The sequence below is a fragment of the Rhea americana genome, unplaced genomic scaffold (genome assembly GCF_003343005.1).
Source record: "Rhea americana isolate MKP2758 unplaced genomic scaffold, rheAme1 scaffold_67, whole genome shotgun sequence".
NCBI classification, from domain to species: Eukaryota; Metazoa; Chordata; class Aves; order Rheiformes; family Rheidae; genus Rhea; species Rhea americana.
Window position 1 is genome coordinate 2,764,420 of NW_028186834.1, and position 13,202 is coordinate 2,777,621.

Below are 13,202 nucleotides of genomic sequence, written 5' to 3' on the forward strand. Positions count from 1 at the left end.
CGTAAATGCCTGGACATGGGGCACGAATTTAGGCTGAATTTAGGATTTAGTGCTCGTTGGTATAGAAAGCGTGAGTCCTGTCTGCTGACTATCCTCACCAGTTGCCTGCAGAATTGCTGGCATTGCAACAACCCTTTGTGCGTTGTGTGATCATCTTGCACCTTACAAATACATTATATTACTGATGCTTGAGAGGTTTTAAATTTGAATGTGATGGATGAAATTATCTGAAAAAAGTAGATAGATCTGAAAGCAGCGTTAGAATGAAAAACGTTGTAAAAGCTGGGCTGTGTCTGCCAGACTAACTCAGAAGATTTACCAGGACAAGAATGTGTTTATTCCCCCATGTCAGACTGATGATTATTTACTGAAGGATAAGTGATTAGTTAAACTCGTAAAGCAGACTTTTCTCCACTTGAACTATCTGTTTACAGTGCATGATGAATATACAATGTTCTATTCCTAATATCATCGTCTGCATTATTTTGATATATTTGCCTCATCTGAATGATTGCAATACCGTTACTTGTACAGGACAGAGCTCTGAGAGTATGCACTTACTCTGCCAGCAGCAGTGACACTGAGACGGAGCCAGACTATGAAACAAATTATTTTAGAGCTGCAGGAGAGAAGTTAGCGGAGTTAACAAAGAACAACAAACAAGGTAATTGAAAATTTGTACATGAGAAATGTGTATCTCCCATCCCCACTCCAACTGCAGCAGAGAATGTCCTTCATTGGACTGTCTGCCTCATTTCCTCTTTTTAACCTCAGATCTTTCTTCAGTCTATTTTTCCGTTATGTGCCTTTTATTCTATATATGTCACACCTTTTTTCCTCTCTCTTGCTGCTTTTGCTAGCTTAATTTCTAGTGTTTTATGCATAAATCCTTGTGGTGCAATTAAAATCTTCGGTTACATTATTACAAAATTTAAAAGGTGACTATAAACACAGGTTCTTTTTTCTTTTTTAATTATATTAGCAGGTTAAAATAACCCAATGATCAAGACTATAGTTTTCTAATCTCTGCATCAAAGCAGTATTGGTTATGATGGGAAAGACTGTCACTGTCTTCTATATATATTGCCATTTTCAAGTATCATACTTTTTTGCAAGAACTGATGGCTGTTTAGAATTTACTAAATTCCAGTAGATGAAGGCATGTAAGTGAAGTTCTTGGGTTAATAGTTTTCTGTATGTTTAATAACCCAAGAAATTGCCGTCTTCTCGTGGCCACCAGCTTGCAGTGCTGCCAGCAGCCTCTCGGTGCAGTTGCGTGTCCCCGGGTGGGGAGGCGAGCGAGGCTCCTATCCGTGCTAAGCAGCCGATGGCTTCCCCACAGGTGATAAATTCTGCTGAGTGCAAAGGCCAGTGCAAGGTCTCAGCACCACTGAAGCTCTGAGAGCTTAAGCAGTATTTCAGCGATTCGTAGGATTTGTGGTGCCCCTCTGCACTGCAGTGAGCTTGACCTAGCAGATTAGCACCTACAGCAGATACTGCAGTGACGAATGCATTAAAAATGCCATGGACAGTTAGATATTGTAGACAAACATACTGTGCTCTTTAGTGTSTCCTGGGAGTTTGACTTAAACATTTGGCATTTTCGGAGATAATCCATTTTATGTAATTGCACCACAGAGAAAACAGGCTAGGAAGCTAGGACCATTTATTTACATTACTCCTGTAACTTTGTGTTTTTAATCTGTATGAAATGTTGCAAGTAATTTGACTTTGCTCATAAACGCTTCCGATACTTTTTACAAATTATGCTCTAATACAAGAGAAATGTGTTTTGTCTTAGAGGTTGATAAGCAATTCTTTCTTTATTGATCACAATTTGCAAAAAAAGGATTGTATAATGTGTAAGCAGTTGCATTAAATGRAAGTTGATTCCAAGTTCAGTGATACCAAAACAGGATGTGAAGTCATTGCTTTATTTAGCAAATTCTTATTTAGTATATATACCCAACTACTGGGTATATATACTAAATTAATATACTTTAATTCATATACTTTAAATGGTATTTAAGATAAATAGAAAATTATAAAGCATTATTGCAAAAGTATTTCTGCCATGGTAACTCCTTAGGATCAGGATTTCTGCTCTTTGCTCTATAAATGCAAGTCTTGCATCATATTAATAACAATACTTCATTCCATTCTGTGTTCAAAGATCTCAGCTTCTTTATGCATACAAGCGATATAACCTCAAAACATCCACATGAGGCTGAGGCTGGGGCTGCAGCAAAGCAAGGCACAGAGAATATTTTTATATGCATAGATCGTTATGTTCGATGACTCTCCAAAACATAAATGAACTTTCTGTTGTTGCACTCTTGCAAAGTTAGTGTGATTTGCATTTTCCATTTATGAGCAGGGAGCTACAAGTCTGAGAGACTGCCTGCCTGATGCTCAGGCTATTGAAARTCCAAGACCTCCAAGATAAAGACCTCCATTGATTTAGCGGGCTTTGGAAGAGACTCCCAGTACATTGCCCAATGTTACAAAGCAAGTCAGTAGAATAGGGAGGAAGGAATAACCCAAATATTCCAGGTTCTTCTGGTTCAGCCACAAAATATTTTCACTCCAATTTCATGAGGTTTTTATCCCACTGCAGTTCTTTTGGAGGCACTGAGGCAGGAGCTCTTCTAGTGCTATGAGTTAGGGGGTAGAGTTGAAGTTCGTGTAACAGAGAGTAAGGAAGGAAACAAATGATCACCTCAGCATGTCTCCCTTGTGCAGAAAATATCTTTGGTTTTGTTTTGATCTTCAGTGTGAGTTTTGAGCCTTGGTCTTTGGAAGCTGAGTTTTTACTCCTAATTTTTTTGAATTCCAGTAGGATCTATAACAATTGTGTAGTGCTTGTTCCTTATCTTGCTTGTGCGTATTTTAYACTGTTGTTTTTATTATCTAAAAAGTGAAAAGGAAAGATTTTTCAAAAGTAGACAAACCAAGACATGCTAAAGAAACTTAGCACATCTGCCAGGTAAGGCTATTAAGAGAGAAGAACGAAAACTTACAGCAAATAAATAGAAAGATCCTCTCAAATTAACCATCTCATCTGTAATTCCAAAATAAAGTAAATTAGTTCACTCTGTCTCATACCATCTCCATCACCGTGAATGTGAAGTATGAACCCGTACCTGTATGCATTGGAGAGTTAGGAGCTAGTATTTTCAGTAAGTTCCAGATGCCTTAAAACATTTGAAATACATTTAAAAAACTCTAAAATTACATTATTTTTAATATCTCTTACAGCTGAGCAAGAAAAACAAAACCAGAGAAAGTCTTTTCTGGGGAGCCCGATGTCAATCTTGGATTTATACCAGCACAGTCTCTATGGCCATTTTGGAGAGGAGGGACCTGAACAATTAGCACATTACAGTCTAATCGAGCAGCTGAGTGGAGCTTCCAGTAAAGACAGCAAGGGCAAGGAGAGCCCCCATGTGAGTCACTGTGATTTTTATGACATTGCTTCTCATTTACTTTGTGATTATATTTATTTAGCGCTTTTTGCGCTTTTTTTTTACTCAGTGTGTTGATTGATTACTGAAACCAGGAAGACCTGAAAAAAACRGTATGACCTGAAGAAGAGTAAAGAACTAGATATTTTGCAGACAGRATTTTCTAATACTCGTCTGTCATAGAATAAGACTTTCAAAATTAACAAGTGAAGACAGGCTAGTGCTAGCACTCTAGCATAAGAGAGGAGTTGAAATTCAGGCTAGCCAGAAAACACAGATTTTAACTGCATGGCTGCTCTTTCACATACAGACAGCTAATAATTTTCTGAGCTCAGCTGAAATATGCTCTATGTTAGGTCTGGAGCTGCCTATTTGAGGTTTTTAAATATAATTTTGGTCAAGATCAGTCCTGATGCTCAACAGAAACAAGTTTTCTCCCCCTATTTCATCAGAATCCACTTACTATTTCTGTTCCTTTAAATGTAAAAGCTGGCAGCGTGCGAACCCAACACTGTTGAAAACCACCCCTCAAGTTGCTCTTTTCCTTTCGTCGTCTTTCCTCGTGCCTTCTCCTCTCGTTCTCACAACTCTTTCTCGCTTTTTCTCTCCTTTCTCTAACAAACTTAATCTGCTTGAAAATAGAGCCACCCAGCCCTGATCCACTGCAATCATTTTGTCTGTATGTTAAATCTTTCTCCTTGGCTCTTTCTTTTTCTTCTTTCTTTCATTTCTTTCTTTCATTTCTTTCTTTTTTAATACAAGCTCTTTTCCTTCTCTGCATAGTACTGAGCACATTTGGGGTATGTTACAGTATAGACAAGGGTGGTAGCAGAAAACAATGAATGAGTGGCTTTTGTAGCACCTTGGTGTAGTTCATAAGTGAAAATGAATTTTTATCTCTTCTCAGACCCTAGTCTTTGACTTTAGAAAATCCCTGTGCAGTGTAACTTCAGAGGTGGTCAGACACTTCACCAAAGTTAGGGCYGTACGGCTTTCGGGAGTCTGGGCCAAATGGGCAGAAGGAATGCGTGCAACAAACTGGCAATGCCCCTGTTTATTCCAGCTCCACTGGCGTGAAAGCCCCGCCTAACTGCATATTAAATTGACTCACGAACTTCAAAAGAAAAATCTTGAAATGTGTCTGCCTCATTTCCCAACCAACCAGATTTTGCTAGTACTCAGACTATGATTCAATCTGAGTATGTTTGAGTTGTATTAGAAAGAACAAAATGTAAAGAATTTGGCTTCATAGTTGGGAAAAACAGTAGGGGAGAAAAGGTAGCAGAACAGTATTAAAAAGGATAGATGACAAAATAACCTCAGCATCCACTTAATTCCTCATCTTGTACATTTAGAGATCCATTGTTCGGTTATGTTGACAATATTAATTTTATACACACACACACACACACACACACAGAGAGAGAGAGAAACACACACATAGAGCAATATATATGTATTGCAGTTCTGCCTTCTCAAGGCCAAGATCTTTTGCTATTAACACAGCAGTTAGATTTGATTTCACTATAGAGAAGTGGCTCAGAATTGCATTTSTTCTTAATTCATTCTTTTAGTGCATTTCTTATATGTGACAGATCTTTGCAAAGAGCCCAATTAGCACCAAAACTTAAACAAAACTCGTTAAAATAGCCTTAGGGTCTGGGTAAAAATCCATCATTAAACTAGAAGGTAACAGGTATAACTCAACACTAGCATTTGTCATGCATTATGTCAGGGGGCTTTTGAGATTACTTTTTGAGGATTTGAAATAGCTCTCAAAACAGTATCGCCTCTTGGTGAACACTGAAAGCTCAATAAAGCACTAGATATTTGTGTACTAGTATTAAACTTCCCAGAATGACAAATGAGGAGCAGTCACCACGAGAAGCAGGTTGCCACAAACTCCTTGTTTGAACCAGCACAGCAAATTTTTTGCAGCTGTAGTTTGTCCAACCCAAGAAGATCCACAGTCTGTTTAAATTAGAGCTGGGTGATCTGGAATATTACACACAAAAAAAGAGGGGCCATCGGAAATGTACGGCCAGCAACTCTGAAAAAAGAGATAAATTTTGGGGGGGGGSAGAAAGCAGTTTTCATCCATAATATTTGGCATTTTGAAAAAAGAAGATGCTACGTGCTTAGAATTTAATTCTCAAATGGCATGTGAGAAGCCTTAAAAAAGAAAAAAAAGCAAGTATCATGATGGACAGAATGAGTTTCCTCTGCCTGTCSAAAAAGCAGTGTACTGTATCAGTGCCCTAGCCCAATTAAATTGGACTGCACGGCACCAGTAACACAGTGGTTTCAGACTGGGTGTTCTAATGAGACGTTCTGGCAGGAAGCTCAGTTAACCCAGACTTGATCTCATTTGAGTTGTCTGCCTCTCCCTGAACGTACTCACCCCCAAAGTATACACATGCCAACAAGTTTTATCAGCAAAAAAAGTGCCGCACAGAAGGAGTTGCAGAAGAGGAGGCACTCAGTGGGCAGTGACTGGTGTAAAGGCACGCCGAACGGGCAGGTTGGCAAATGCAAAAAGGCTTCAAGGCATTGAAAGGCAAAATAGTTATTGTTCCCAGGTTTTTATCTGCCAGGTCTTGAACAGCGTCCTGGTTGAACTCTCTTGGTACTGCAAACAAATTTGATGATACATTGATGTTGAGTTGGGAAATATATACTGAAATAATGGTATCCTTTTGTAAACTGCAGTGTTTTGGACCAGAAAAATTAATCACAATTTCAAAGAAAAGAAGAGAACTCATTGAGTCACAGATCCAAAATTTTCATTTAAATTAACAGCCATAGTGTATTTTTCTCATAGAGGATTTCCAAAACTAGAAACACMATTATTTTTATCTCATTTAAATTAATTTTAACTTCTCTGATTTCATAAAACATATGCTGCACCTGGTCCAAAGCCCACTGCGGTCACCGCATGGCAAGACCCCTGTGCAGTGATATTTCAATGAGGCCAATGGGAAGAGCTGCTTCTCTGGCTTGTAGCAATAACTGGTAGTGCCCTGAGCAGTTTGTGGACATCGTGGTCACAACTGTTTTTTCACAATGAAAAATAATTTCACATGTTAATTAATTGGCTGTTTAGACTTTAAAAGCCCAGTGATTTATTTATTCTTACAAGAATTTAGAAAACAAGATAAATTTCTATTACCCGAGCACATTATTTATTAACATATTTTATGATTAAATGAGAAATGACGCAAGACTTTATTGTCTTCTTTTGTTCCCRTGAAAAAGCAACTGAGTCAGTTAAAGATTTTATTACTTAATCATCCTTGTGATCCCAAAGCATCTTGAAAAATGTGTTTTCTTCTTTAACCTTATCCAACCACCACATTTTTTTGTAATACAGCCCTTTCTCCTTCCTTTTATTCCTATCTGTTCTTCCATTTGAATCATCATCAAGACTTTCTTATTCCAAGCCACAACTTGATGAACACTTTAAAGAAAAGATCCTTCAAGGAAGGGGCTGATACCCACCACGAGTTTCTAAATCCTGTTGTTTTCCCTCAGTCACGGTGATAACACATGAGCAATCTGACCTTTCTCTCCCAACTACAATGTTAACTACATCAGCAATTTAACTGTAGGGCTCAATTAACTGAAGAGGCTTATGTGTGCTCTGTGTTTGTCTTACTCAACACAGCAGAGTTTGTGTGTGTTGTACAGATGATTCATGAAGGAGATACAATACTCAAACCACCATGTCTTGCAATTCAAGTAGATTTTAGAGCTTACTGGCAAATACAGGAAAAGGAAAAATTAGGGAAGTTGCTGCTGTTTTGGCTGCACTTACAAATGGGACTGATATGGCGCGATTCCCAGATAAACTCAGGGTTTTTTTGCAGCCGAGCGAGCAGATTGGGAGTTTATGCATGTCTCACTGTGCTCACAAGCCTTCTAATGCATCATATTAACACAGTGGAATAGCCACAGAAGGGCTGGTAGCCGGGGTGGGAAKGACTGGTAATCGTGCAGCACTTGCCGTCCTGGAATATCCCAGAGCGTTACACTGATACTATACAGGATGTTCCAGCACTGCAGGATTACAGCAGTAGTTAAAGCGCAGGTAAGCATGCAGCTCAGACACCTCTGCCRGCAGCACTAGGCAAGAGTAAGGGGCAAACAAGGAAGGGCATGAGCTCCTGCTTTGGCTTGTCTCCTGCAGGGATCAGTAAGTGGTGAGCGAGGCTAGGAGTCAGCTGTATCCTGGACACCTCTCCCAGTTCACCTATCCGGGCAGCTGTTGGAGAACATACCAGCAAATTTTAGATGTTTGATTTGGGTTCTCTGAATCACTTTCGGAAGGGGCCTAGTTCTGTGTTAACTCTTTGAACTGTTAAATGGAGCTCTTAGAAGAGACTTGCCATTATGAGTTTGTTTCAGCGAGACAGTGTACACTGCTTTCACAGGGAACTGAGCTTTTTCAAGTATCAGATATGCCTAGGGAGGGATTCTGCTTATCTCGTGTGAAAAGGCCTAAGATAATGATTTGGGTCCTGTTATCAGTTGAGAATAAGCTGCATCCTAAGAATACAAAGCAGAAAGGAGGTGGTGACCCGTGCAACTGCTTGTTTCCCAGCCTGGACCACAGAGGGGGAGCCTACACAACCAGCTTGCGCTGGRTACCACACTTTTAGCCTGAGCTTAGCAAGATAAACCTTGCCCTAAGCTTGTCCTTGTAGGGAGCTGGTGAAAAGCAGCTAGTGTAGCAGTCTGSAGAATGAAACTGCATTTCTATGAGCTTCCAGGTGAGAATTGAATGTTACCTTGATTGCACTACTATATTAACAAGAGTCCAGCTGGCCAATCCTGCAGCTAGTGCAGCACTGGGTGATGTCCGACTAGCTGCTTCACTTCAGGACCTCAGTGTCTCTGTCTGTAAATTGGGGACAGCAATATTTAGCTCATATAAGTTCTGTGCTGATCATGAAAAAAACAAAACAGCAAATGCCCTAGAAGACCTAGGTCTTAACCTTATTTTGTGCAATGTGTGTGCTCTTGCAAATGTGGAATTTGAAGCAACTTTTACAAATTATTGTGCTAGAAACGAATAGAAGGTAAGGGGATAGATACCTTGTCAGTAAGAGAAAGCATTTAGATGGACTGGATCAAATTCAGTAATTAGCTGATTATGGATCTCTGTGCACTGATTGTATAATTCAGGTCCTAGGTATCCAACACAGAAACCTCAGCTCCTGCTTGCTATTTGCCTTGCCAGACATAGGACTGAGGAAGGTGATCGGGTGAGGAGGGAATCAGTTCTGTGTTCTTTCCTAGAGCTGATGAGATGAAGAGGTTGAGAAAGGTGCTGCCATGGTGCAGTTTGTAGACAGGGAATAAGTCTGTGGTCATTCACCCAGCTGTGGTGTTTTAAGATACTCTTCTTTCATGTTAGGAATTGGTGGATAAAATCATCGCATAGGTTTAGGGAGATGGTTTATTAATGTAATCATCAGGTGAGGCATACCTAGAAACACAGATTCTAGTTCAGTCAGGATCAGATATCCTTTCATGCTCCCTGTCAGTGAGAATGACGTTTATTTGATATGCAAAATAGAGAGATCACATTAGCTCAGGGTGGTATGGAAGATCCAAGAGCAGCTTTGAGAAGGGCAGCTTTACGGAGGCGAAGCAAACCGCGCAATACACTYGTGTGCCTGTTTAGGGCTCAGCGTCTCCCTTCTGAAAGCAGAATAAACTACTTCGCCCAAAGAAAAGCAGCACGATTCTGAGCGCAGGGCTCAAATGGGCTCAAAGGCTGAGCCAGGTCGGGAGCACTGTGCGCTGCAGYGCGGAGCCGTGCAGACTTGCTGCTCGGGCCTGGGTGGGCTCTTGTCGCGCCAGCCCTGACGTGGCACAGCGAGAGCTCGGCTGCTGAGCTCCCCGGCGCCGGCGCTGCCCYGGCAAGCTGGCGTCTGGCCGTGCCACCACGGGGACGTCGCGGGCTGCGCTCTCAGGAGCTGCTGCTGGGCTGCACTGCTGAAGTAGCCAACTGCCCGCACCAGAGACCCCCTGAAAACGTCATATATATGGGGGTCTTTAAGCTACGTATGCTTCCATTTTTTTCAGTTGTCTTAATAGCATTTACCCACAGATGGGCTTGGGGGTCTGAGGCTTCCTTTCTATTTAATCAAAGGTTTCTGATCCTCAGATGAATGATGCAAGGCTTGTCCCGTCAAAGCAAAGCCTGTCTGAGTAATTACCCAAGTTGATGTAAGATCTATTGTCGGGGGATCTCATAGGAGTATTTGACAACTTAAGTGACAAAAACCACAGGAGCATGATCTGATAAGAAAACAGATTTTCCCATACCACCCATGGGACTATTACAGAATTAAAAATGTATTTTCTAGCCTCAAGTCTAATTCAAGTGAGTGTGCAGAAATATTAAATTAGGAATAGGCTAGAATGTCTCCAGATAACAACAAATCCCATGTCTCTACATGCTTTTTTCCCTCTCCATAAGGTAAGTTCCTGTTCCGAGATCTGCTACAGTCTTACATTCCTAATCAGACCTTATTTTTTTCTAGTATCTTGCCATCAAAGTTGCCTCCAAAAAGTGAAGTGAAGAGATCACAAACTAAGCAATTTGAAGAGTGCCAGGCAGTCTCCTGGGACCAAATTCTCACTTGACATGTATCATTTAAAAGAAATGTTGTATAGCGCGGAAGAACATTCCTACAGTTAGCCTGAGGTACTAGCTYGGCACAATAAAAAGCTGCAGCTGTGGAGAGACTCATTTCTCTCCCTGTCCCTTCTAGGTGAAGCAACTGAGGTTTCTTACACTGCTGAGAGTTTAGGAAAAAAAACATTAAATGGAGAGTAGTCCAGCAACAAAGACGACAACACTTGCCGTAACTTCATTAAGCTTTTAAAAGGTTCTGACAAGCCAAAATGCTAATTGTAAGACAGAGTTAAGTAATTAAAAAAAAAAGTTTGAAATATTTTACTAGGGGTCTTCATAGGAAAAACATGCCTTAGAAAAACTTAAAGTTTTAGTCTTCTACGGATACAGCTCTAACACTGAAGTACTTTAATTTTAGGACGATGCCACCAAATCCCCTTTTGGCCAGCCCTCCAGCTACTGTAAAGGTTCTCTCTGTTTTATATTTGTTTGATGTATTTATGGGAATGGGTAGGTGGCAACATTTTGACTCAAATGTCTTTTTTCACAGGATTTTAAAAGAGTATTTGGATATTGGTGAGGGATGTGAAGAGTTTGGCATAGTACAGCAGGCTGTGTGGCATTTAAAACACATGGTGTGAAGCAGTCCTGCAAGGCTAGCAAGCGAATGGTTTGGATGCGAGTTGGAGGGAAGAGGCGGAGGAAGTGAGAAGCTGTAGCTACAGCAGGAAAGTTAAGGACTTGAAGAAGTATCCGTAGCATGTAGGAGCAGTGCTGGTGCCCATGGCGAGTGTCACGTCACGCTAAGTCCCCAGATTACTCACGGCGCTGAATGAAGCGTGCCTGTGTGTTTTGCCAGCTGCAGATGTGTGGGCTYATGTGAATTAAGGCAGCACGCCAAGCTGTCCCGGAACTGCAGCTTGGGTGCTGTCTTGGCTGCATATAACCCCTTTGTAAAGATTTGTGAGATTCCCCTGTAAGGTCTGAAGAACTKCACCCTTTGGGAGTGGAAAAACTTGATCACTGTATTCTCTCGGCAAATATTTTAAAATTAGGCAGAGAACCTTGGCCTTTCAGTTCACTAAGCACCTTGCRTACTGGCCAGGTGTCACAGAAAGTCTTGCAGCTCATTTGCTGGAGTCCCAGGGGAAGAGGCCAGGACTGATAGTGTACAAGCGCCCTGAGCAAAGCAGAGCTGTATGCAGGGAGCTGCAGAGAGCCCGCGTGGCTGCAGTATTAACTAACCTGGCTCCTCCTGGCCTGGTTACTCCAGGCCGTTTCTCAGCAGGGCTGATAGAACCACGCTACTCTTGGTCCCAGCACCGTGCGCTTGCTCACACAGGTCCTTGCATCACGCTGCACTGTGCCTTGCAGCTCCACCCTGAGCTCTGAATTTGCCTTCCGTTATTTGTCTAAATAACTGGAGATTATGTAAGGATTTAATAGCTACTATGGCTGTTAGGCATAAGTAGGYAGATCCTTTAGTCTAATAAGAACCAAAAGTGCATCCTGAAAAAAGTAGCATTTGCTAGCTGATTTYCCTGAGTGAAAAATGTTCTGAACTGTTTTTCACAGGTTTGACAGATGGAGCTACTGTGATTTGCAGCATGGCCCAAAGTGCACTAATGTTTCTGCCATTTGTAACCAGACGCTCTTCAGTTCTCCATCTTTGGAAATGAACCTTTGGGTTTCATTTCCCTCTGTGCTGAATTGGAATATCATAATAATACTGTAGGCCAGAATGGAATTCAGGACACATTAACAGCAACAAATGAAAAATATTAGTGAGCTTGTAAGATAATGCAATTGYAATAGTGGAAATGATATTAGTAATAAAAGAAAAAGATAAAAAAATAAATTGAATACAATAAACACTAGATTGACTCAATCAAGATAAGAGCAGTAGGGCAGAGGGGTATTCAATAGCTCTTTGTTTTCTGAAACTGGAAAATATTTTGACTCCAAGAGGAGCATCTGATTAGCAGAGTTAAATGAGATGAAAAATGCAGTAGTATTTTTGTGAATAGTTTTTCCAGCCTTCTTCATCTACAGTAGGGATRTATTTTTGCATCACACACAAACATCATGAAGGGAGGGGTAGGAAATGATGGTTCTTTTAATATGAGAGTTATATTCTCAGCAAAATACATGAGGAATAAGATACACAGTTGATGCTAGTGGGAACTGTGGCTATACATTGAAAATGTACTAGTAAATGATTTCTTTTTAAGAGCATGCTTTTTTTTAATATATATAAGTACACAGGAAATACTATCCTGGTCAACATATAGAAAAGAAAGCAAAGTTTATGCTGAATATCTGCAAAAATCACATTAACTTGAAGTTGGCTATGGTTTGTTCCACCAGCTAGTTTGTTCCATCCCGGAGTAATTCACTTTTTATTTAAATGAAAAGTTATTTTGCATCTTACACAATATGACAGCCAGATTGTCTAAATCCTGATGAAAAATATTGGTTAAATATTTTTTGTGAACCCAAACACTAATTTATAGTAAGTCCCAAAGTGAAACATTTTATTTCTTACCGTATTTTTAGACCTGGGTACATGAATTCCAGGCCCTATGCTACATCCGTATTATTTTAATGGAAAGCAGCGTTTCTATTTGGTAGGAGAAAAAAACATGGGATTTAGCAGACTTAATAGCAATAAATGACACAGATTATTTGGGAAGTTTATGAGATTTAGCCATRTAATTTAAATGTCTTCAATAACCTTTGACTAAAGCGAGTTTTCTTGGCACATATCAGAGTCCTCTCAGCCTGAGCTCCCCTCCATCCATCACTGAGACACGTCCCAACAGCTCTGCTCCCATTACTGCCTTCTCCTCTGGATTACTCCATTCTTTGCCTGATCGGTAATAGAGGTCACTGAAACTTCTAGATACGATAAAGCGCTGTAGCCTTAAGAATTCCCCTTAACTACTCTCATGTCATTCTCAGTAAATAAAACCCCAGGTGATTATTTGAAGAATTATCTAAAGAACTGCCAGTCAAACATTTAGCAGTGATTTCTCTGACATCCTGTTACATATGCACACATCCTGTCTGTAAAACTGAACACGTGTAAAGCA

General features: G+C 40.5%; 1 protein-coding gene across 1 annotated transcript in view; it reads left to right on the forward strand.

Annotated features, from left to right (window-relative positions):
- NCKAP5 (NCK associated protein 5) overlaps positions 1-13,202 on the forward strand; it is a 350,376-nt gene that overhangs the window by 320,278 nt on the left and 16,896 nt on the right. The window contains exons 17-18 of the mRNA XM_085320938.1: positions 535-664; positions 3,259-3,446. Of these exons, the coding sequence (XP_085177064.1) occupies positions 535-664; positions 3,259-3,446 (318 nt within the window). The remainder of the gene's footprint in view (positions 1-534; positions 665-3,258; positions 3,447-13,202) is intronic.